The sequence below is a fragment of the Suncus etruscus genome, chromosome 9, assembly GCF_024139225.1.
Source record: "Suncus etruscus isolate mSunEtr1 chromosome 9, mSunEtr1.pri.cur, whole genome shotgun sequence".
Classification (NCBI taxonomy): Eukaryota; Metazoa; Chordata; class Mammalia; order Eulipotyphla; family Soricidae; genus Suncus; species Suncus etruscus.
Window position 1 is genome coordinate 111,941,196 of NC_064856.1, and position 24,606 is coordinate 111,965,801.

Genomic DNA, 24,606 nt, shown 5'->3' on the forward strand with positions numbered 1-24,606 from the left:
CCTTTTTGCGTGAGCGTCTCTCTGAAAGCCTGGACTGACCAGTCCGCTTCTCCCAACTACTGGTTCTTGGGCTGGGAAGGACCTCCTGATGAGGTGACCTTGGACCCCAGGTCAGAGAGGCCCTAGGACTTTGAGGTCAGGGAGTGCAAAAGCCCTGGGGCAGCCTGCCTCAGAATATTCTGGACCTGAAAGAGCCAGCACACAGAACTCAGACCCCATGTTCAATTGCGCAGTATCTTTCCTCTTCCTGGTGTGACCTCCAGCCAGGCTACTGGTCCCCTGAGTCCCGGGTCCTCCTATCCACTCCGGAGACCTTTCAGGGTGGTCCCTAGCAGACCTGAGTAGCCTGGGGATGCCCAGGCCCCTGAATGCTTTGGATCATGTAGGGAGATTTGAGACCACCCACAAGCTTTCCTGGAAGCCCCTCTGCGTGTCAGGCAAGATGGGTCTCAGAGACCCCATCCCCATGCACCATTGTGCTCAGCCTCCCTCTGTCTGGAACCTTCTAGATTTCTCCCAGGAGAGGCAGGACAGGGTTCAGCCCAGAGTCCCAGCGGGGTAAAGAGGGGTTCTGGCTGTCGTCTTTATGGCTGTTTAACCCACACACACACACACACTCAACTCCCATGCAGCTGGTTTCTTTGGGGGCCCAATCCCCACAATGCTCAGGGACTGCTCCTGGCTCTGGGACTCATGGCTCCAGGGGCGGAACTCAGGGCTTCAGTCTGTCACTAACAGCCCCTGTATGCACAGGGCAAGGAGAGGAAAGAAAGAAGGACTCTGCCCTCTTAAGTAAGAGACGCAAGTGTGGTAAATACGGTGAGTGGTGAGTGCTCGTGGCCTCTCTGTCCGCAAAGCGGGCACCAAGCCCCACTCCATGGTCTGTGGTCTCTCTCCCCCCATCAGCTGCTCCTCTGTAACGCCCCGGTGATTTTGCCTTTCCGGCCTCCTGGACCCCCCTTTTCTCCTCTGCAGGCTTGCCTCCAGCAGGCGGGAGGTTGGGGAGCTGGTGGACAGCAGGTCTGGGCTGATCCAGGGCCGGGCTGCTGGTGTCTCCCTCCGCTCTCTACTCCTGATCTTACCAATCAAACCTCGCTCAACCCTTCCTCGTAGAGCCTAGGGTGTGCAAATGGCAGACGTGGCCCCGGGCAATGGCTTGGAGCCTGTCCTGGTGGTGCAAGCTGGTGCCCCTCGAGCGTGGGACCCTGGACATCCACCCGTGATCCATTGCTGTGCTTTTTCTCTCTCCCAGGCATCACCAGCCTGTTGGCCAACGGAGTATACTCGGCCGCCTACCCGCTGCATGATGTAAGTGACCTTGGGGCCCTGTTTGTCTCTGGCTCCCCAAATCCCTGGGGACACGCCCCCCCTTCCCGGGAGCTCTCATTATCCTGTGGCTTCCTGCTCTGACTGTCCCATAAATGTCAGCCTGTCCCCAGCCTTCCTGGTTCCCTCGGCCTGCCGGCCCCAGAACAGTTCCAAGCAGATGGGGTAGGGCGAGGGGTACTGCCTGAGCAGGAACCCACGGCCCGCTGATCCTGCTGATCCCCCCGAGAATGGTTGCCCAGTTCCAGTTGCCTTTGTGTGTCCTGAAGGCCTGGATCTCCGTGGAGCCCCCAGGGTGGGGAACTGGGAGGCCTGTTTCTTCCCCCAGGGGCTCCCAAATCCCTCTGGTCCCCCCTGACAAATATAGCTGGGGCCCCCGCGTCGGACAGAGGGATGTCTTCACACTGTCTCTATGGAAACGGCCCCGAGTTCAGCGGGGTGCTGGGAATGGACCATGGGGGCTGAGCATTTGGTGGAACTTTTCAGAAGTGCATTATTTGCAAAGCCCAGAGGCCTCGGGAGGTGAAGTTGCCCATCTCCCGGCCATGAGAGTAGGGACAGACCCCAGGCTCTTTTATCTGTGCTCATTTTGGGGTCTTACTGACGAGGCTGGGGTGTGGGGGGACAGGTGGCACTGACCACTGGATCCCCGACCCTGTAAGAAACTCAGTTCACCTATGCCCTTTCCACTAACCCCTGCTGGAAGGCAGGACCCTTCTCACTGGGGAAATGGAGGCAGCTCACCCAATTCCCCAGGGCAGACAAGTGACTGGTCGTGTCCCCCTCACTCCCCCATACTCTCTGCCCCCACTTGGAAGACAGTGCTCAGAGCAGCACCCTCCCCCAGAACCCCCTCCCAATCCCAGACCCTGCAAGGACCACTTGGGTCAGAGGCAGCCCCTGCCGCCTGCCCGAGGTTCAGGGGGAGGGTTGAGCCCTGCTGTCCTGACCCTTCCCACTGTGACCCGCCATTCGCAGCCTAGGGGACACTCAGACGCAAGGTAAAGTGTGGAGATGTGAAGACTAGAGGGGTTAACAACTTGCCTGGGATTACACAGTCCCCAGGGGACTGGGCCAGCGGTCAGTCCCCGTGGACTCTGCCCTCTCTCTGGACCACCACCAATCCTGGGGGGCAGTGTACCCCGGTTCCCAGACCCCGCTACTGGTCTGTCTTAGGAATCCGCTCTGTAATTTTTGTTCAGTGCTCGGGGTCACTCCTGGTGGTTCTCGGGGGATCATGGGAGGCGGGAATCAAACCAGGTCTCTCCGGTGTAGAGCCTATGCTGGACCCTTGAACTGTCCCCAACCCTTGGCTTAAACAGCCAGGGGTGAGCCTGGGGCCCCTCCCCCCCCACTTCTCACATGATGCTGGGGGCTGCTCCCATGCACAGATGGGGAAACTGAGGCAGGCATTGCTCAAGCAGCTTGCCCAGGGGTCGCCTCTCTGCTGCTGAACGCTGGGATGTCCTGGGGCTCCCGCGACGTTTGTACCCCAACATGTTCTGTGTTGCTGAGGGTCACACCAAGACCAGGGAGCAAGGAGCCAGGAGCAGCCTTTGACCGGCTGGAAGCAGAGATCGCCTCTGAGGAGCTGTGGTGGCCCTGGAGGGACCCCTCACGCCCCGGGGTCCATCCCCCCTCAGCATGGCCACTATGTGAGCCCCCCATGTCCTCCGGAGCTGGCTCCAGAGATGATCTCTGAGTCACTGGCCACTCACACATTCATTTACTCACTTATCCTCTCATTCACTCATCCCTCATCCTCTCAAGCACTCATTTGCTCATTCATTCATTTATTCATCCATTAGTTCATTCACTCATTCACTGATTCATCCACTCATTTACTCATTCATCCACTCACTCATTCACTCCAACACCCACTCATCTACGTGTTCATTCACTCATTCCCTCACTCACTCCCTCACTCTCTTGCGCACTCATTTGCTCATTCATTCACTCGCTATTCAGTCACTAGTTTATTGACTCACTCACTGATCCACTCAATCCATTTGTTCATCCACTTCCACTGAGCCATTCAACGATTCCATTCAACCATTAATTATACATTCATTTGCTAATTCATTCAATTATTTAACTTGCCACCCAGTCAGCCATTCATTCATTCACTCATTCAGCTACTCATTCACTTGTTCTTCTACTCAGTCATGCTCATTCACTCAATTGATTACTCATTCATTCATTTATGTATCCACTCTTCACTCGTTCATCCATTCAGTCATTTACCCATTCAGCCATTCATTTGCTCACTCATCATTCATTCATTCACTCATGCATCCATTCACTACCCATTCACTCATTCATCTACTCTTACTCATCTGTTTGCATCCATCACTCATTCATTCATGCACTCATTCATCGTGTGCTCATTCATTCGCACACTGATTCATTATGCATTCAGTCATATGCTTACTCACTCATTCATGCACTCATTCATTCATGCACTCACTCATTCATTTATGCACTCACTCATTCATTCATGCATTCATTAATTCCCATTCTGTCAGGATCATCTGAGGTCTGCTTTGATGAAGCCCTCGGGGTTTCTGGAGAAAGAACATGGACACTGGCCTTAACCCTTGGCTTCCTCCTCCTTAAGGTCACCAGCGAAATGGATCAAGGAGTTAGGATGTGATGAGGGTGGGCTGGGGGATCCCCAGACAGCAAGAGAGAAACTGTCCAAGCACCCCTACAGGAGGTCACCTAGCCTGGCATCCCTACCCTATGAGGCCTCAGAGACCATCAGGTGTAGGGCAAGTGGCCAGGCCACACACAAGTCATTGCTGGCCTCATTCATCCTTGTCCCTGGCCACCCCCTGGACATGGTCTGGGTCTCTCACCTCCCAAAAGGAGGTGTCACTGCTCAGCCCCCACCTGACTCCTAGGCCCGGTGCCCCGCATGCGGTCCAGAGGGCACCCACAGGTTTCCTTCTGGATGCCCCACACCCCACCTCTGGCCCAACTCTGAGCGCTGCTGAGGGGAGGGGGTCCTCCTGTTTATGTCCAAACAGAGACACCCAGGGTGGGTTTCACCGGGATACTCCTGGTCCGGGGGACAGAGACCCCCAGAGTCTCCCTTTCCCTCCAACAGGGGGACTACGAAGGAGAAAATGTGGATTTCAACGACAGGAAAGTAAGTTGCTGCCCCTTGGGGCTGGGAAGGGACCGGGAGGGTGCAGGGAGCTTCAGGGATGAGTGGGGGATCAGGGCCAAGAGAGCCTCAGGGTAGAGGGATCAAGAAAGAAAGAGAGCTTGGCTCACCCTGATCCCTGCCAGGGTCACCCTGTGTTCCCCAGCACAGGACCTGCCATTGCTGACTTTAGATCTCACGTCTGGCTGATTTTAGGCTTTTTTTTTTTTTGGAGGGGGCACACCCGACAGCGCTCAGGGATTCCTGCTCCTGGCAGGCTTGGGAACCCCAACGGGATGCTGGGAATTAAACGTGGGTCCATCCCAGGTTGGCAACATGCAAGGCAAATGCCTCACCGCTGTGCTCTTGCTCTGGCCCTCAGGCTCATCTTTTACTTATCCCTGTGCTGAGCCTCCAGGCTGGTGCCCGGAACTAGGGACTCTTTTTTTTTTTTTTTTTTGGTTTTTGGTTTTTGGGCCACACCCGGCGGTGCTCAGGGGTTACTCCTGGCTGTCTGCTTAGAAATAGCTCCTGGCAGGCACGGGAGACCCTATGGGACACCGGGATTCGAACCAACCACCTTTGGTCCTGGATCGGCTGCTTGCAAGGCAAATGCCGCTGTGCTATCTCTCTGGGCCCAGAACTAGGGACTCTTAACATGGGCCTATCAGCCTTTCTCAAACCTCTCTGTCCTGGAACCCTTTACCATGAAAACGTTCTTGAGCCGGTGTTCCAAGGGACAGGACACACTTTTGGAACACCAAGGGACACCTGCATTCTCAATTTCTGCCCTGATTTCCCCCCCCCCCCCGGCTCTCCAGAAGTCCTCCTGGCTCCCATCTCTCCTGCCCCACCTAGGAAGGCTCTTTACAGCCTTCTACCCCAACAGCCAGTGCCCCTGGGGTCCCCCAATAAGCAAGGACCTCCCTCCCTCCCCCATCCTCCCTCAGCCCCAGAGTGTCTCAGGTGCGGACAGACTCACTTCCGGGGGGGGGGCAGATGGGGGCTGAGCCCCTGGAATGTTCTCCTGCCCTTTGGGTCCGGATTCAACTTGCCCGCCCAGGAATCCAAGGAAGATGTTATCTGGGCCCATCTGGGACCGCAGGAAAGTGACATATTTGGTTATTGGTTGGAGAACATCTGGTGTTGGCCAAACACAGGCCTGCCAGCCCCTCCCCCCGCCAGCCCTACCCCCCACGCCCGCCGCTCCCCCACAGACCCTTCCTGGGCCTCCACAGAACCCAACTTCTCCCCTCCTGATGTCTGGGTCAGCGTCAGCTCCTCATCTGGTCACTGAATCATGAGCCCTTCTTGCCACCAAAAGCACCAGGCCTAGCACAGCCCCCACGGCCATTGCAAAGCCACCCCCCAACTGCAGGGGGCATAGGTCTGGCACAGGGTGTGGACAGAGGGTATTAGATGGAGGGGGGGAATGGAGAGGGAGAAGGAGGAAGGAAGGAGGGAGGGAGGGAGGGAGGGAGGGAGGGAGGGAGGGAGGATGGAAGGAAAAAGAAAGGACGGAAGGAGGGAAAGAAAGAAGGAGGAAAGGAGGGAAGGGAGGGAGAAAGGAAGGGAAGAATGATGGAGAGATGGAAGGAAGAAAGGGGAAGGAAGGAGGGAAGGAAGGAATGAAGAAAGGAGGGAAGGAAGGAAAGGAAGGAGGGAAGGAAGGAGGGAAGGAGGGAAGGAAGGAGGGAAGGAAGGACGGAGGGAGTTAACAACTTGATTATTAGTTGAATGGATGAATGAATGAATGAATGGCTGAGTGAATGGTTGAAAAAATGAACAAGTGAGTGAATGAATGAGTGAATAAGTGAGTGAATGAAAGAGTAAGTCAATGAGAAGTGAGTGAATGAATGAGTTTGTGAACAAGTGAGTGAGTGAATGAGTGAAGAGGGATGGCGGGAGCCAGTGAGTGACCGAGCGAGTGACCATGACCCCCAGCTGAATCCCTGGGTCCCCCTTCTCCCACAGCTCCTGTACGAAGAATGGGCCAGCTATGGGGTCTTCTACAAGTACCAGCCCATCGACCTGGTCAGGTGAGGTCTCGCAGGCCAGACACTGTGGGGCCTGCAGAGCTGGGGTGGAGGACTGTTCCCCTAGTTTTACCCCCGGGTCCCCTGGGGTCCCTTGGGGTCCCCTGTGCCCTCCCTTGGAGGACTGTCAGGAGGTCGGTGTACCACGAGGCAAGTCCTGGGGACCTTAGACCCAGCTCGGCTGGTTGAGGGGCTCAGGTCACTGTGGGGGCCTCTGACATCCACGACTGGGGTCCACACCAGTGCTGTGCCAAGGGTCAGTTGGCACCCAACCCTCCCAGGAGGACATTCCCACCTTTCTGGGCACCACATGGGAAACCAGACCCCCCCCAGCTGGGTCCGAGCCCCCCCACTTGCCACAGTTGGGGTCAGTGGAGTGACCCGTGTCTGTGCCCCGGGTCATGACCCAGGAAGTACTTCGGCGAGAAGATCGGCCTGTACTTCGCCTGGCTGGGGGTCTACACGCAGATGCTCATCCCGGCCTCTGTGGTGGGCATCATAGTCTTCCTCTACGGCTGTGCCACCGTGGACCAGAACATCCCCAGGTGGGTGCTCCCCGGCTCATGGCTTCGGGGTGCTCGGAGGGCTTGGGAGGGTGGACTCAGGGCTCTGCACACGCAGGACTTTGTGCACCAGAACCCCGAGAACACATCATGTGTGGGGCCCAGAAGCTGAGAAGGGGCTTTGTATGATGGACTGAACCCTGGGTCCACCCCTGGCACCTCAAGGTACCCTGGGGTGCAGCCGGAGGCAGCTCTGAGCCCTGTGTTTCTATGCTTGTGAGAGGCCCAGGAAGGTTCTGGAAGCCTTGTGAGGTCTCAGAAAATGAGGTCCCGCTGCTGGGGCCCCTGTGGACCAAGGTCAGGAAGGACAGTGTCGTTCGGACTCTCCTGTGGGTGTCTCCTGCACCCACCACCCAGGACCCACGGGTGGACCCTTGGAGGAAGGCCAGGACCTGGGGGATGAAAAGGGACCCACCTCACCCTGTGGGAGTGAGAGGATGCTCCCCAAGGGGCCCTTGGGACACTGGCCAGGTGTGTGAGCTGGGAGCTTCCCTGGTTAGGCAGAAGCAGAGAAGTGGCTGGTTCTTTCTAGAAGTTTCTGCAGAACCCAGCCCTGACCTGGAGACTGAGAGCAGGGCAGCAGACCCTGCTGAGGAAGGAGACCGCCAACTGGGCCTGGCCCTGAGAACTTGCTCTCTCTCTATCTCTCTTCTGAGAGCTCTCTCTCTCTCTGTGTGTGTGTCTCTGTCCCTCCCTCTCATTGTCTCTCTCTCCTGTTTCCTCTCCTTCCCTCTCTCTCTCCTTTTATCTCCCTCCCTCTTTTTCTCTCTCCCTCTCTAATTCTCTTTCCCTCTTTCCTCTTTACCTCTCTCCCTTTCTCCCTCCTCTCTCTCTCTCTCTCTCTCTCTCTCTCTCTCTCTCTCTCTCTCTCTCTCTCTCTCTCTCTCTCTCTCTCTCTCTCTCTCTCCCTCCCTCCCTCCCTCCCCTTCCCTGGAAAGTTTGAGCACAGTTGAGCACAGCTATGGGTAAAATGGAAAATCCTTCCCGCCCCAGTGCCAAGCCAGGAGTGACTCAGTTTATCCAGCAGGAAAACGGGCTCCCCAGCCACGCCCCATTGGACACTCCACCCACAAACCCCAGGTTTCCCTTCGTCCCAGCTGCTGCTCACACAACTGGGCGGGGGGCATGGCCAGCATGGCTCAACTTGTGCACTCCGTCTCAGGACACCTCAGCGACCTCCTCCTTCCTTCCCAAAGAGCCAGGGGTCTTCATGGGCAAACAGTGTCAACAGCAGGGCCGGAGGCGTGGGCAGGACTGTTCTGTGGACCCCAATCTGCCCCTATGCTCCCACCTGTGTGGTGCCCACCCACCAGTCCTGTGGAAACAGCTCGCCTGCCCATATGCCCACCGCTACAAGCAGGGATGGATGAGACCAGGATTTGAAGACAGCAGGAAAAGGCTTTAAGTCTGGCCACTGGGGCTGGCACTGGCTGGCGGGCAGGAGATGATGAGCCACGGATAGAGATGCTGCCAGGCTCCTGCCCACCTTCCCAGGGCCCTAGACCAGTGCCCAGAGGTGGGAGGTGGTTAATGGAGTCCCCTCTAGAGCCCTTCCTGAAATGCTGGGAGGCCAGTCCTGGAAGGGGTAAGGATTTGGGTGGCAGCTCCACCAGCCAGGATGCCAGGTAGGCACTGATCCTGGGCAGGTCAGGCTGGTGCCCTGCTATGTGGCTGAGCCTTCCTCCCATCCTGGGCTCCTCCCCTCACTGCCCACCAGACTGTAAGTCCCCGAAGCTGGTCCCCAAGCTCCAAGCCTAGAGGTCCCCTGGTTCTCATATGTGCCCCCCCCATAAATTCATTAAGAATTTCAGGGGCCGGGCGGTGGCGCTAGAGGTAAGGTGCCTGCCTTGCCTGTGCTAGCCTTGGATGGACCTCGGTTCAATCCCCCGGTGTCCCATATGGTCCCCCAAGCCAGGAGCAACTTCTGAGCGCATAGCCAGGAGTAACTCCTGAGCGTTACCGGGTGTGGCCCAAAAACCAAAAAAAAAAAAAAAAAGAATTTTGGATGTGACCAGAATGATAGCACAGCAGGTAGGGCATTTATTTAAATGCAGCCCATCCAGGTTCAATCCTCGGCATCCGATTGGGGTCCCCTGAGCCCGCCAGAAGCAATTTTTGAGCACAGAGTCAGGAGTAATCCCTGATTGCTGCAGGGAGTGGCCCAAAAACAAAAATTAAAAAAAGAATTAGCTCAGCAGGCTAAGGTCCAACCCCTGACACCCTGTGGTTTCCTAAATACCGGAGCACAGAGCCAGGAGGAACCCGAGCACTGCCCTGGTAAACCCCAAACCGAGCAGAAGGTCAAGTTCGTTATTCACGTGAGGTTGCTGGGCCCGATTCCCAGCGAGACACAAACATACAGTCATACAGACTTATACACACATTCATATATTTCATATATACATAGTTGGGGCTGGAGAGATAGCACAACGGTGGGCATTTGCCTTGCATGTGGCCAACCCAGCATGTACCCAGGTTCAATCCTGGGCATCCCATTTGGTCCCCCCCGCAAGCCTGCCGGGAGCAATTTCTGAGCACAGAGCCAGGAGTAACCCCTGATCGCCTCTGGTATGGCCTGAAAAATCATAAACCAAAAAAAAAATATCATATACACACAGACCCACACTCACACTGTTATGTTCATATGCAGCATTCAGACATAGACACTCACACATTCCCTGTACACACAGTCACACAGACACACACCTCTGTATTCACGTATGTACTCATACACATATGCACAAATGCACATGCAAAGCACGCATCTGCCCCGCCCCGTGTGTCCGCAGCATGGAGATGTGCGACGACAGCCACAACATCACCATGTGTCCCCTCTGCGACAAGACCTGTAGCTACTGGAAGATGAGCTCGGCCTGCGCCACGGCCCGCGCCAGCCACCTCTTCGACAATCCCGCCACCGTCTTCTTCTCCGTCTTCATGGCCCTATGGGGTGAGCAAATGCACCTGGCGCATGAGGGGTGGGCCGGCAGGGAGCACTTCTTGGGAGCAGGAGGAAGGGGGGAAAACCCCACCCCAGGGCCCGGAGAGATAGCACAGCGGCGTTTGCCTTGCAAGCAGCCAATCCAGGACCAAAGGTGGTTGGTTCGAATCCCGGTGTCCCATATGGTCCCCCGTGCCTGCCAGGAGCTGTTTCTGAGCAGACAGCCAGGAGTAACCCCTGAGCACCACCGGGTGTGACCCAAAAACCAAAAAAAAAAAAGGAAAAGAAAAGAAAAACCCCACCCCAATCCTGAGTGTCTCTCTATGGGACCGGGCAGGGCGGACCACCTGGAACCCCCCTGACTCTTCCTGCATCCACTTGCCTCACAGTTCTGGGGCGAGGATCGAGACGACTCAGAACCATGACTCTCTGGGGCACTGGGCACCTCTGCCCCCACAAACGTGGCGCCACCTACTCCGGGAAGCCCCAGCCTGCCCCTCACCTGAACTTCCTTCCTGTTCGAGGGTGTGGGAGGCTGGAAGGAGGCATATTTCTCCACCTGTGTCATGTCGGGGTTAGCAGGTGGGGTGGCTGCCTCCTTCCCATAGGCTGTGCCCTCTACTGGGATGCCCCATCTCTACCCTGCTTGCAGGCACAGGGAGGGGAGGTGAAGGAGTGGATGAAGCTCAGGAGGGCTTCTCAGAAGAGGCACTTTGAGTGGAGTTTTGACATGGAGTGGGGAAGGGGTGGGAGCCGACTGTGGCAGTGGGACCCTGTGGAGAAATAGTGGGGTACCAGGGAGGTCTTGGCACAGGGAGCCAGGCCCTTAGCTCTGCGTGTTTAATGAAGTGTGAGGGAAGTGGGAAGCAAGGAGAACCCCTTGCTTGCTCCTCACAGGGGCCAGGGACTGCCTCGCCCATGGGCTGGTGGAGTGCTGGGGCCCCAAACGGAGGAGGGATGATCCCCACAAGCTGTTTGCAGCCCTGAATGTCTTATATAGGACACCCCAGAATCCACCATTCAGAGGGCCCCCAATCCCCCTTTTCTTCTGGTCTCCCACACCTTTTTTTTTTTTTTTTTTTTTTTTTTTTGGTTTTTGGGCCACACCTGATGACGCTCAGGGGTTACTCCTGGCTCTGGGCTCAGAAATCACTCCTGGCTTGGGGGACCATATGGGACACTGGGGATCAAACCAAGGCTCATTCTGGATTGGCCATTTGCAAGGCAAATGCCCTACCTCTGGGCTATCACTCTGCCCACCTTTTTTTTTTTTTTTTTTTTTTTTTTTTTTGGTTTTTGGGCCTCACCCGTTTGACGCTCAGGGGTTACTCCTGGCTATGTGCTCAGAAATCGCCCCTGGCTTGGGGGGACCATATGGGACGCCGGGGGATTGAACCGCAGTTCGTCCTACGCTAGTGCTTGCAAGGCAGACAACTTACCTCTAGCGCCACCTTCCCGGCCCCTCTGCCCACCTTTTGCTCCCAATCCCTAGACAGCTCTGTGTGGGGAGCCTGAGGGACCCTCCTTGGGCTGGCTCTCTGCCATCCCCTTCATGTATCACCTCAGATGCCTGTCACCACACACTCTGATGATCTCATGCTCCTTTCACTTCACTCCTGTCACTTCTTGTGCCATTTCCTCACCCTCCTGTCACCTGTGACTGTCACCTACTGGCATTGTCACCTCCCCTTCCTGGCATGTCCTGCGTTGTCCCATGTGCTGTCACTGGGCTGGGGAGGCTGGCTTGGTACATAGAGGCAGCCCGGGCCTTGGAGGCTCATGGCTGTGCTCGAGTCCCCCTCCCCTGCTTGGGGACCTGCAGACACTGTCCCGTGTGCTTTCCTGGCTCCAGGACCTAGATTCCTGCAGGGCCCTCATCCCAACCCCTCCCTTCTGCGAGGACAGACCAGTGGGGTGCAGAGGCAGGACCCAGGGAGAGGCTTGAAAGGGGCTCCCTAGGTCAGAGTGATAGCACAGCTGGGGAGTCACTTGCCTCAGACTGTGGACCTGCGTTAGATCGCCAGCACTTGGTCCAGGAGGCCAGGAGTCAGCCACGAGCACAGAACCAAGAGTCAGTTCTAAGCACAGAGCTGGGTGTCAGCACTGATCACAGAGTTGGGAGTCAACCCTGAGCACCACCAAGTGTGGCCCCTAAAAGCAAGTTTTTTCACTGGGAAAGGTTGAAGGGGACAAGCACAGAACAGCTGTTGCCATCTTGTGCCATGGACAGCTTTGGGGGACCCTCCCGACCCCCCAAAAGGCCTTGCACTGAGCCAGGCCTGAATTCCACTCTCTGAGCACCTGGCAGGGTGAGAGTTGGGCTGGATCCAAATCACCAAGGACCAAGCTCCCACCCTGTACCCCAGAAGGGCTCGCTCAACCCTGGTCAGGGCTAGCCATGGATGGCAGTGTGGCCGGGCAGTGGTGTCGAAGCAGGTTTCTTTCTGAATCAAAGTGGTATGAATTCTTCTTAGAACCCAGATCCGCAGGCTGGTGAGTTTGGCTCACATTGGTCAACCCACCTCTCAGCTTCAGACACCCTCACCCTGGGGAGCTAGGGGTCTGGAGGCAAGTGGAGGATACCAGGAGGGCCTAGCCTACCCATGCCTTGGTTTCCCCACAGCTGCCACCTTCATGGAGCACTGGAAGCGGAAACAGATGAGGCTCAACTACCACTGGGACCTCACGGGCTTCGAGGAGGAGGAGGTGAGTCATTAGTGGGTGGGGCATCCCACCAAGTCCCTGTCCCTGTCACAGCCCTGAGCGACCCCCAGCTGCACCCCATGTTCCCGGAGCGGGCATCACTGTGGCAGCCGGGTGATCCTGTGTTATTTCATGACTTTGAGGTTCACCTCCCACAGCCGGGTCAAGCCCTGGGTTCAACCTGACTCCAGACCCAGGCGGGGGGACCCCACGACACTGAGTACACCTCCTGGCATCAGATCCTGGTGCCCAAAGCTCATTTCAGTGCCCCAGAAATGCTCAGATGTGTTGGGATCTCTGCCTCCCAAGGAGAAGGGGTTTCAAGATGGCACCTCTATGATACCCTGGTTAGCTTCTGCAGCCCCTCAGGGAGGGTGTCCCAGGGAAAGAGGGTGCTGGAGAGGCAGGACAAAGTCAGGGCACTTCCATGCCAATGGCCCTGGCCCCACACCTCAGAGCCAGGGGTGAGCCCCAAAACAAGAGGGGACAAGCGTGCCCTCAGCGTGGAGGAGAGGCAAGTTCATTTTGGAGCCTGCTCATTCGGGGAACATCATTTGTTTCCAGACAAGCCCCCGTCTTTGCTGTCTGTGCCTCCCTGTGGGTCCTGTTCGGTACCCACTCTCAGCCCACTGTGTGCCAACTGCAAGGCTGGCAGACTAGGACGCAGCGGGGATTGGCTGCTCGGGGTGACCAGAAGGCACCTGGCCCTGAGTTTGCGCCAGGCTGCGACTTCACCTTGCCCATGGGAACTAACGCTGTGGGTTCTCCTGGGCCATGGGGCTCTGCCAAGGTTCCCCCTCATCCCTGCTCAGGGGTTCCTCCTGGCTCTGTGCTCAGGAATCACTCCTGGCAGGCTCGGGGGCCCCTGTGGGATGCTGAGGATCAAACCCAGCTCTGCTGCATGCAAGGCGAACTCCCTTCCCGCTGTGCTGTGTGGCTCTGGCCCTGGGAGGTGCATTTTGAGTGACTGCTCAGAGCAGAGGAGCCTGAGTCTGAGGGGTACCAGGAAGCTCAAATGAGCTCTAAAAGCCCTGAGTATGGGGGGGTCCCTGAGTCCTGATCCCCTCAGAACCCCCAAACTCATAAAGTGGGAGCAACCCAGAAGTAACCAAAGCTTTTTGTCTTTGTTCCCACATTTCGGGGTCCCTGAAGGAGGCCGTCAAGGTTTGGAGTTTTCGTCTCTCCTCTGTCCCCCGCCTGTCTCCTGGGAGAGGGCCCCCCTCTGGCACCTGTCTCACCTCTTTTTCTGCCCTGGCCGAGAGAGCGCGGGGTTCAGCTTCCCCCCTCCGCACTGTCCCCCTCGTAACCCCCATTACCTTTCCAGTGCCACTTGCTGACGGCTGGGCTCGGGCCTCACTACTTCTGCTTACTGTGCTCTTCTTCTCTGACAGTTCTCGGGGGGCCAGCTCACGCCTTGGGGGGGGGGGTCACAGACAGAGGCAGTTCTGCCTCCGGATTCTGGGGTTCCCAGTGCGGGTGGAGGGACACCCAGGCCCAGGTCCCGGGAGGTCAAACTTGAAAGCGCTGCCCTCAGCCCACGGTGAGCTGGCCGCCCCAGGGGTTCAAGGTGAAGGGCGGCTGTGGGAGGAGCAGCCCCCACTTACCAGTCCCTGGCCTGTCTCCCTAGGACCATCCCCGAGCTGAGTACGAAGCCCGAGTGCTGGAGAAGTCGCTTCGAAAAGAGACAAAAAACAAGGAGGTGAGTCTCCTTGCCGGAGGACGTCCCATCAGCCACAGAAATGGGGTCCCATGGGATAGGTGTTCATGGTATCAGTCCAGTGGTGTGAGGTGTGTTCTGTAGATTCTATGGTCTGGATTCCACGGTGTAGATATGTAGTATGGGTCCTGCAATGTAGATTCTCTGATGTACATTCCATGTTTAGATTCCATGGTATAGATTCCGTGGTGTGATTTCGTGGCATAGTTTAAAATAAAAATAGCCATGAATGGCGAGACTACCCCAGGCACCGTGTTTCTAACACCTTGGGCTGATGTGTCTGACAAAATAGGGTAGCAGTGGAGAAATACTGTCTTTTTCATACCATAAGAGTGCTTTTTACCAAAAAAAAAAAGATGTGGGAAAATGTCTGTGTGTCTTATGGAGCAAATGCCGCCTACAGCTGAAGCCTAAGTATTTCAAAATATGTTTTTTTTTTTTAACTTTCTGATATGAAAAGAAGTTAGATAAGCATGTTTAACCATCTGTGGACTGGCGTGTTGTAAATATACTTCAGCTTGGCAGGCTGGTTGTTCCCAGTCTCCTGGAGTCTTGCATTGCATCATTTGCTTTAGAATATTTTTTTCTATGGGCCCGAAGAGATAGCACAGTGGCGTTTGCCTTGCAAGCAGCCAATCCAGGACCAAAGGTGGTTGGTTTGAACCCCGGTGTCCCATATGGTTCCCCGTGCCTGCCAGGAGCTATTTCTGAGCAGACAGCCAGGAGTAACCCCTGAGCACCGCCGGGTGTGGCCCAAAAACCAAAAAAAAAAAAAAAAAAAAAAATTTTTTTTCTAGCTTTTCTCATCTAAAAACTATGTGCGTCTTATGGTTAGATGCATCAGTGAAAAATTACCGTATTTGCTGGCATATAAGACGACTGGGAGTATAAGATGACCCCCTAATTTTGCAGTTAAAACATAGGTTTAGGCCTATATTCGCTGTATCAGACAGAACATTCCTGTGCTGCATGAGCCAATCACAACAAGCAAAGGTTCAAAGGTTCTACTGTCATAGACTTCCTCTCTGACTCTGGCCAATCTGAGCAGGCTTTTGACAGCGTAGATTTGGGTCCAGAACATTGTCGAATTTGCATGCATCAAAAGCCTGCTTGGGTTGGCTGAGTCAGAGAGGCAGTCCAAGCAGCCTGGCAGTGATTGGTGCAGGATCAAGTTGGAAAATTCGTTTTGTGGCAATATTCAGACAATTTTCGTTTAGCGGCATATTGAAACATTTTTCGGGACATACTTGGCATATAAGACGACCCCCGATTTTTGGTTGACTTTTTTTTTTGTTTCAAAAGTCGTCTTATATGCCAGAAAATACTGTAATACAAAGTCAATCAGGAGAGTCATTGGAGTCAGCCTGCTTTTTGCCTCGTAGCCTCTCTCTGCCCTGTGTTCTCTGCCCAGCCCAAAGCCAGATTCCTTTCTTTTATTTATTTTCATTTTGGTTTGGGGCCACATTCAGTGGTGCTCAGGGGTTACTCCTGGATCTGGGCTCAGAAATTGCTCTTGTCAGGCTTGGGGGACCATATGGATGCCAGGGATCGAACCCAGGTCCATTCTGGTTCAACCATGTGCAAGGCAAACTCCCTACCACTGTGCTATCGCTCCAGCCCAAAAAACTCCATTTCTTTCTTCAAACCAACTCCCAACCCCAGGAGGGGAAAGGTCGAGTCAGAGATAAAAGCAACTCTCCAGTTTGCTTTTCCATCTCAAACGAATAGAAGGTTATTGGGAAGTGAAGATGGGGGAACACCTTTGTTTAGGTTTTTCTCTATTTAGGTTCAACTTACAGTGTAGCTCCGTGCTGCATGTCCCGTGGTGGGCTCCGTGGTCCACATTTTATGGCTTGGATTTTGTGATGTAGACCCTATGATGTGGGTCCCAAGGTGGGCTCCCAAGTGTATCCCATGGCGGGTTCCATGGTGGTTTCCGGCACATGTGCTGTGGTTTGGATTTCATGACATAGATTCCGTGGTGCCAACTGGGCTGACCCCAACACAGCACCCAAGAGAGAAGACTTTCACCCAGTGCTCTATCCTCTTTACTCCTCTGGCCAGGGAAATGGGGACAAGTTGGCTGGTGACTCCAAGGGGAGTCTTATTGGGGACCAAAAGGGGACCAAAAGCCTATGTCTGCTGAGGGTGTTGATCTCAGCATGGCTGTGTTACCCAGACAGGCTACCTGGAAGCGGCAATACCTTCCAAGGACTGGCACTTAGAAACTACTGCTCTCCGCTCTGCAGAGCTGAGGCAGCAAGTAATGAGCCTGGCTGCTGCCAATAAAACTTTATTTATAAAGACAAGCAAAGGGCCGGGTTTAGCACCCAGGTGGGCAGGATCATTCGCATCTCCTCCACTTCCTCCTCTCACCCTGGAGCCCATCTCAGAAATGCAACCCAGTGACAGCATGAAGGGACCTTTCCAAGCGTCCCCAAGCATCTAGGGCCCACACACCAGTTTTGGGTAATGAGGAAAAAAAGGTTTTGTCCACCAGGCATGGCTGGTGGGTTCTTGCTTGGTTCAAATGCTGAGGATGAGCGATGGTGTGGCCTTGCCGTGAGCAGGGACAAGTTTCTTCCTTTCTCCCAAACCCTGCTTCTTTGGGGTCCCACCGAGACTCGGCTGGCCCCAAGAGGCACTTGGAAAGTCTGTGAGTGGAAAGAACATGGCATGATGCGCCCTAGAAGGAAACGCATGGGTCTGGGCCCCTCCCGGAGAGTGGAAGATGTGAAAATGGCTCCCTAGATGGTGCTCCTGGGTGGTACTCCCCTCTGCACACTCAGAACTGGGACCCACCTCCTGAGCTCTGCTTCCTGTTTCATGGATATGCTTGATCAGAGGAGGGTAGCAGGGGAGATCCCCTGAAATCCCCCTGGACCCAGCCACCCCTGAAGCTCCCTTCAGGCTACAGAGACTGCCCCAGGGCAGTGAGTTCTTGCCCCAAACCCAAAGGGTCCATCTCGTCTTCTTGAGGCATCCTGGATTTATGCATGTGAGTGCATGTTTTAGGGGTGCAGTGATGCCCACCAGCCCCAACCTCACAGCACCTGTCGTCCACCGGACCCCCATTCTGCCCTTCACCCTCTCGGGTCATCCTTCTGGGGGGCAGAATCCAGAGTTTGGTCTCACTGGAGGCAGACGAGTCCCTTTTTTTATTTTGTTTTGTTTTGTTTTGGGGCCACACCTGGTGGCACTCAGGGTGTCTTATGGTTCTCTGCTCAGAAATCGCTCCTGGCTTGGGGGACCATATAGAACACCAGGGGATCAAACCATGGTCCATCCTAGGTCAGCTGCATGCAAGGCAAACGCCCTACCGCTGTGCTATCTCTCCAGTCCCCACAAGTCATTTTTTCAGTGTAAGAGACAGAAGGGAGGGGCCGGGAAGGTGGCGCTAGAGGTAAGGTGTTTGCCTTGCAAGCGCTAGCGTAGGACGGACCGTGGTTCGATCCCCCGGTGTCCCATATGGTCCCCCCAAGCCAGGGGCAATTTCTGAGTGCATAGCCAGGAGTAACCCCTGAGCATCAAACGGGTGTGGCCCAAAAACAAACAAAAAAAAACAAACAAACAAAAAAAAGAGACAGAAGGGACCTGGGGGGGCCAGAGTGAAAGTGTAGCAACTGCCACCCAGGACTGAGAGAGAGAGAGAAAGAGAGAGACAGAGACAGAGACAGACAGAGACAGAGAGACAGAAAGGAAGGGAGAGAAAGCAAATATCTTTTTTATTCCTCCTAGAGTCTGAAACCTGCTGTCAGCACACAGGGGTTTCAGAGAAAGGGAGAGAGAGAGAGATTCCTCGGCCAGAGATGGCCAGGGAAGGCCTGGGTTCAATAGAGAAGAAAAGGGAATAAAGGGGCTGGAGCAATAGCACAGCAGTAGGGCATTTGCCTTGCACACAGCTAACCCAGAACGGACCTAGGCTTGATTCCGGCTTCCCGGTATCCCATAAGGTCTCCCAAGCCTGCCAGAGTGATTTCTTTTTTGTTTGTTTGTTTGTTTTCTTGGGTCACATCCGGCAGTGCTCAGGGGTTACTCCAGGCTCTATGCTCTGGAATCGCTCCTGACAGGTTCTTGCCAGAGCTATTTCTGAGCACAGAGCCAGGGGGAACCCCTGAATGCTGCAGGATGTGGCCTCAAAACCAAAATAAATAAATGAATAAATAAATAAATAAATAAATGTTTAAAAAAGAAAAGGGATGGGGCTCAAGCAGTGACACAAGTGGTAGGGCTTCTGCCTTGCACGCACTAATCTAGGATGAACCACGGTTCGATCCCCAGGCTTCCCGTATAGTTCCCCAAGCCAGGAGTGCAGAGCTAGGAGTAACCCCTGAGCGTCACTAGGTGTGGCCCAAAAATGAAAGAAAAAAAAGAGGGTCCGGAGAGATAGCACAGCGGCGTTTGCCTTGCAAGCAGCCGATCCAGAACCAAAGGTGGTTGGTTCAAATTCCGGTGTCCCATATGGTCCCCCATGCCTGCCAGGAGCTATTTCTGAGCAGACAGCCAGGAGTAACCCCTGAGCATCGCCGGGTGTGGCCCAAAAACAAAACAAACCGAAAAAGAAAGAAAGAAAGGAAGGAAGGAAGGAAGGAAGGAAGGAAGGAAGGAAGGAAGGAAGGAAGGAAGGAAGGAAGGAAGGAAGGAAGGAAGGAAGGAAGGAAGGAAGGAAGGAAGGAAGGAAGGAAGGAAGGAAGGAAGGAAGGAAGGAAGGAAGGAAGGAAGGAAAAGAAGGGAATAGAAACAAAGCAGGCAGTATTTCTCTGATGCTTTATCACCGGCCCCTCACAGACCAGTAGGCCTGCTTTGGCTACTATCCTGGGTCCCCCAAAGGTCCAAGTCTTACCCGGCATGCAGGGGATGTGTCTGGGACCGTGTCCAAGCCCAACTGCCATATTCAACAGGAGAGCACGGGGGAGAGGGTGTCTGCCTTGCACACGGACCACCCAGGTTCCATCTCCAGCATTCCATGGGGTCCCCCAAGCCTTTCGGGAGTGATTCCTTTTTACTTTGGTTTTTCGGCCACACCCCAGACTAGCACTCAAGGGTTCTTTCCAGCTCTGCACTCAGAAATTACTCCCTGGCGGTGCTCAGGGGGACACTCTAGGATGCTAGGGATCGAAACTGGGTTATCATGTGTGAGGCAAATGTCCTCCCCACTGTGCTGTCGCTCTGGACCCTCTTCTCTTGCTTCCTTCACTCCCAGTGACCCAACCATATGCATTGTCCCCACAGTGGGAGAGGCTGGCTCGGCCCTCGGTGTCCACTCTGGGTACACATGTGAGTTGCTGGGGACATAACAGCCGTGCCCTGTGTTCCTGCCACCTGGGGCATCTCTGGCATCTCTGGGGCTTGGTCTGTGCCATCTCAGGTGGTTTGTTGAGCCTCGTTGATGCCCAGGAACTTGGGGAGTGTGGGAGCGGCTGACAGTGGCCCGAGTGTCCCCCAGTCCTAACACCTCACCCCACACTGCTCTCTTGTTCCTTCATCTGCCCTCAGAAGCACCGTCATGTCCCCGAGGAGGGCACAAACCAGTGGCAGCGGAGGGTTAGGACGGCCCTGGCAGGGGTGAAATTGGTATTTGTCTCTGGGTGTGCGTCGGCACTTGCACCCCGAGTTCCACAGCCAAGCCTGTCGCGTTTCTTGCTGCCCGTCACCCCTGGCTCTTTGCCTCTGACCTGCACCCAGCGTGCCAGCCGTGTGTGAGGGAGGCAGGGGAGGGGAAAGGGGGGGTCACTGCATGAGAGCTGGGGGCGTGGCTTGAGGGGGGCTCAGGGAGGGCTGAGTCTTGAGTGTGCGGAGCACGCATGCCACCCGCCACCCCTCCCGGAATGAGCAGCCTGGACCGATACCTGCCTTTGCCCTCTGGATGCCACCCCCTCTGGAGAGCCCCAGGTCAGCCAGGGTGGCCCCAAACCCAGCTGACCCCGTGCAGGAGCCGCACCCTCCGGGTCCTCTGGGTCCTCCCTGGGTCCTCCCTGAGTCCTCCCCGAGGTCCCTGGAGGCCCCCGGCCCCCTGAGTGCAGCATTGCAACCTGCCTTGTGATGCGAGTCCCAACTCGCTGAGTGAAGAGAAAATAACTATTATGGTCTGGGAGCAGCGAAAGTGGCTACAGGCGGTTTGGCAGAACTGTTTCTCCAGACTCCAGACATGCCAGGCCGCAGGGAGGTGGGCCGCGCCCCTGGGATTCCCCACCTCGGCAGAACCACCCAGAACCTTCTGGAACCTTCCAAGGCCCCCTCAAGGCCTCTTCGAGGGGCTCTGTTGTTTTTTGTTTTTGTTTTTGTTTTTTTGGTTTTTGGGCCACACCCGGCGTTGCTCAGGGGTCACTCCTGGCTGCCTGCTCAGAAATAGCTCCTGACAGGCATGGGGGACCACATGGGACACCGGGATTCGAACCAAGCACCTTTGGTCCTGGATCGGCTGCTTGCAAGGCAAATGCCTCTGTGCTATCTCTCCGGGTCCGGCTCTGTTGTTTTAATGTTTTGTTTTGTTTTGTTTTGTTTTTGGGGAGCCACACCCAGCGATGCTCAGGGCTTTCTCCTGGCTCTGTGATCAGGAACCCTACGGGGATGACAGGGATTGAACCTGGGTTGGGCCTGTACAAGGCAGATGCCCTAACCACTGCGCTATCACTCTGGCCCTGGGGGGATGAAAGAGGGGGTCTTTGTGAAGGAATCAGAGCAGCAGCAGCACACCTGGCTCTGCCCCTTGCCCCCTGTCCCCTTCCTGCCGTGCCCCCTCCCCTGGCTTTTGACACTACCCCATCTGCTTTACTGACCCTTCTGTGTGTTTGTCAGACGGACAAGGTGAAGCTGACGTGGAGAGATCGGTTCCCGGCTTACGTCACCAACCTCGTCTCCATCTTCTTCATGGTACATTCTGGAAGGCACCTGGCGGGTCCCCTGGGCACTGCTTGTGAGCCCAAGAACGCTTCATTGGGGGCTGGAGTGAGAGCATAGTGTAGAGGGCATTTGCCTTGCACACAGCCAACCCGGGTTCAATCTCCAGCATCCATATGGTCCCCCCTGCCCAGCCTGCCAGGAGCCATTTCTGAGCACAGAGCCAGGAGGAACCTCTGAGCACCTCGAGGTGTGACCTAAATCCCCCCCAAAACAAAGCTCCACTCAGGATGATATTGCCTATTTGGTGGCCCCAAAACCCCTCCATCTGCTCAGGAATCCCCCCAGGCTCTGCCAGGAGTTCAGCCGTAGGCCACATGGGCTCTGTGCTCAGTGGTCAGTGCTCTGGCCCTCTCTGTGGTCATTGCCTATCACTGACCCTGAGCCGACCCAATCTTTAGGAGTTTGGGTGAGTCCAACACCCCGATATGGCCCAGTGGAGGACCTGCGCATGGCATCATGCTGTCCTCTCCTCACGCTGCCTATTCCTTTCTGTCTGGGGAGACTGAGGTCGGTTCTGTCTGTGTCCCCACCCCTTCCAGGCCACCATAAACTGCTTCTTGGTGCCCCTGAGTGCCCAGTGCAGAATCCAGGCTGTGGCATGTCCCACTGGTATTCGCCAGGGGGTCTGGGGGGGGGGCCACTAACCTGGCCACCAAGTCAGTAGAAGGCTCAGGGCCTCCCCTGATGGGGCAAAAGGGAAGTCATACTGGGCCTATGTGTGACATATTGAGGACTCGGTCCATCTGATAGGTCCCAGATGTCACCCCCCAGCGGAGACAAGGACAAGGATGGTCCCACTCACACCCCTCAGCTCCTCCTGCAGAGAAGGACCATATCAGATCCGGCAGGGGAAACCCCTAAATGCCCCTGAGTGGCCTTAGTTTGAGTCGAGGCTGAAGGAAGCCGCTCAGAGCCAGGGTTTGAGCCTCAGCAACGAACAGTAAGGGTGACCCTCCCAAGCTGATAGCTGCCCCTCAGTTCCCCAGCGGTGATCCCCCAAATGAAGAATAATTCAGAGTCAAGTAGGGGGGCAGGTCTTGCAAGGCCCAGAAGACTCTCGCTCCCCCATTCACCTGTCCAAGAAGGGCCACAGACAGGAAGCAGCTGGGGACGCTTGTCCACCTCTGAGTGCTGTGAGTGTGAGTGTGTGTAAGTGATTTGTGTGTGTGCGGCATTGCCTGCAAATGCAACTACGCATGTGTGTTTGTCTGTGTATGCATGTCTGTGTGAATGTGTTTGATGTATGTACAGGCGCGTGTGTCTCGGTGTCTCATGCGTGTGTCTGTTTTGAGTGCACGTCTGTGAGAGTATGCGTGTCTATGTATTCATGTATGTGGGTGTGTGTCTGTCTGTGTGTTTGGTTGGCTGGTTGGTTATTGGTTTGGGCCACACCTAACAGTGCTCAGAGCACCCCCTTAGCAGTGCTCAGGGACCTTCTGGGGTGTCAGAGATTAAACCCAGGTTGCCTATATGTGAGGCCAGGCTAGGCCTTCCCTCCCCGTCCCGTCACCTGCTCTCGAGAGCCACTGTCCTAACAGATGGGCCCCATGCGTCCGTGTCCCAGGCCCACAACCCCTTGCAGACCAATCCAGCTCCAAAACAGTCCCACAGTGCTCCAGCTGCAGCCGCCGTGGGTGCTCCCCCCCCCTACTGGAGGATCATGCCAGCTTCCCTGAGTCACCTCATCCGGCCTCACCCCACGCTCGGCCCCCAGGGTGTCTCTGAGGCCAGAGTGGAACCTCCCTGGGTGGATCCCCTGGCAGGAGGAAGAGAATTTCCTAGGAAACCTCCCTGGGCCCATCCCTGGCAGGAGGGAGATTTCCTTGGAAGCCCCAATGTCCCAGCTCCTGAGCCCTCCACGGTATGTGGCAAGGCCCCAGGTCCAGGATTCGGTCTTCAGTGCTGAGTCACTTTGTGGGCTGCAGCTGGCAGCCCTGGAAGGCTAGTGCTGGCCCAGCGAGCCAAGGACAGTTTCTTGCCAGCTCTTCCCCCCACTACCCCCACACAGTGTGGGGTCGGGAACAGAGGCACCAGGAAGGAGGGAGAGGGAGGCAGCTGGGTACATGCAGCATTAGGGGACAATGTGTCCTGCATGTCCATTTACCCACCCATTCATCCACCCATCCACCCACCCAACCATCCATTCATCCACCCATCCATCCATCTGTCATCCACCCACCCACCCATCCATTCATTTACCCACCCAAACATCCATTCAACCACCCTCTCACCCACCCACCCACCTATCCATTCATCCACCCACCCATCGACCAAACCATCCATCAATCCATCCATCCATGCATCCAACCATCCATTCACCCACCCAACCATACATTCATCCACCCAACCATACATTCATCCACCCACATATCCTCCCACCCACCCGTCCACCCATCCATTCACCCACCCATTTATTCATTCACGCATCCATCTGTTCATGTGGGAGAAATCAGCACCCAAACCTGCTCCCCACCCCAGAAGGGTGCTCTCCGCCCAGAGCCAAGTCCCCTAGCCAAGACCTGTCCCAGCATGACCCAGTGTCCTGCAGGGGTGAACCCAACCCAGCTCCGCCCCTCCCGCAGATCGCCGTGACCTTCGCCATCGTGCTGGGCGTCATCATCTACAGGATCTCCACGGCCGCTGCCCTGGCCATGAACTCCTCGCCCTCGGTGCGCTCCAATATCCGGGTCACGGTCACGGCCACGGCCGTCATCATCAACCTGGTGGTCATCATCCTGTTGGATGAGGTGTACGGCTGCGTCGCCCGCTGGCTCACCACCATCGGTCAGTGCCTCTGTCCCCTCTCGGGCACAGGGACTCAAGGCTAGGCCCTTAGCAGCTTGTGGGGCCCCCAGCCGGGTCCCCGGTGACTCACAGGTCCCATCCCACAGAGGTCCCGAAGACAGAGAAGAGCTTCGAGGAGCGCCTCATCTTCAAGGCCTTCCTGCTCAAGTTCGTCAACTCCTACACCCCCATTTTCTACGTGGCCTTCTTCAAAGGCCGGTATGGCTGCACCCTCGTTCCACTGCCAGGAGGGCTGGTTCCTTGGGTGCCTGAGTGGAGGGAGAGGGACCAGGAAAGAAGACCCTGGATCACTGGGAACCCCTGAGGGAGCACTCTCGACCTCTAGACCCAAGGAGGGAGCACTTTTAGTCATTGGTACCCCAGGAGAGAGAACTCTCAGTCATTGGGACCCCAGGAGGGAGCACTATCAATCTCTGGGACTCCATGAAGGAGCACTCCTGGTCACTGGGACCCTAGGAGGGAGA

The 24,606-nt window shown here is 55.8% G+C and overlaps 1 protein-coding gene across 1 annotated transcript in view; it reads left to right on the top strand.

Annotated features, from left to right (window-relative positions):
- The window catches only part of ANO1 (anoctamin 1), a 51,930-nt gene that overhangs the window by 12,910 nt on the left and 14,414 nt on the right, over positions 1 to 24,606 (top strand). Inside the window, exons 7-18 of the mRNA XM_049780898.1 lie at positions 1,253 to 1,308; positions 4,436 to 4,477; positions 6,449 to 6,513; positions 6,921 to 7,055; positions 9,863 to 10,023; positions 12,638 to 12,720; positions 13,870 to 13,881; positions 14,345 to 14,416; positions 19,931 to 20,008; positions 21,233 to 21,307; positions 23,920 to 24,121; positions 24,229 to 24,340. Of these exons, the coding sequence (XP_049636855.1) occupies positions 1,253 to 1,308; positions 4,436 to 4,477; positions 6,449 to 6,513; positions 6,921 to 7,055; positions 9,863 to 10,023; positions 12,638 to 12,720; positions 13,870 to 13,881; positions 14,345 to 14,416; positions 19,931 to 20,008; positions 21,233 to 21,307; positions 23,920 to 24,121; positions 24,229 to 24,340 (1,093 nt within the window). The remainder of the gene's footprint in view (positions 1 to 1,252; positions 1,309 to 4,435; positions 4,478 to 6,448; positions 6,514 to 6,920; positions 7,056 to 9,862; positions 10,024 to 12,637; positions 12,721 to 13,869; positions 13,882 to 14,344; positions 14,417 to 19,930; positions 20,009 to 21,232; positions 21,308 to 23,919; positions 24,122 to 24,228; positions 24,341 to 24,606) is intronic.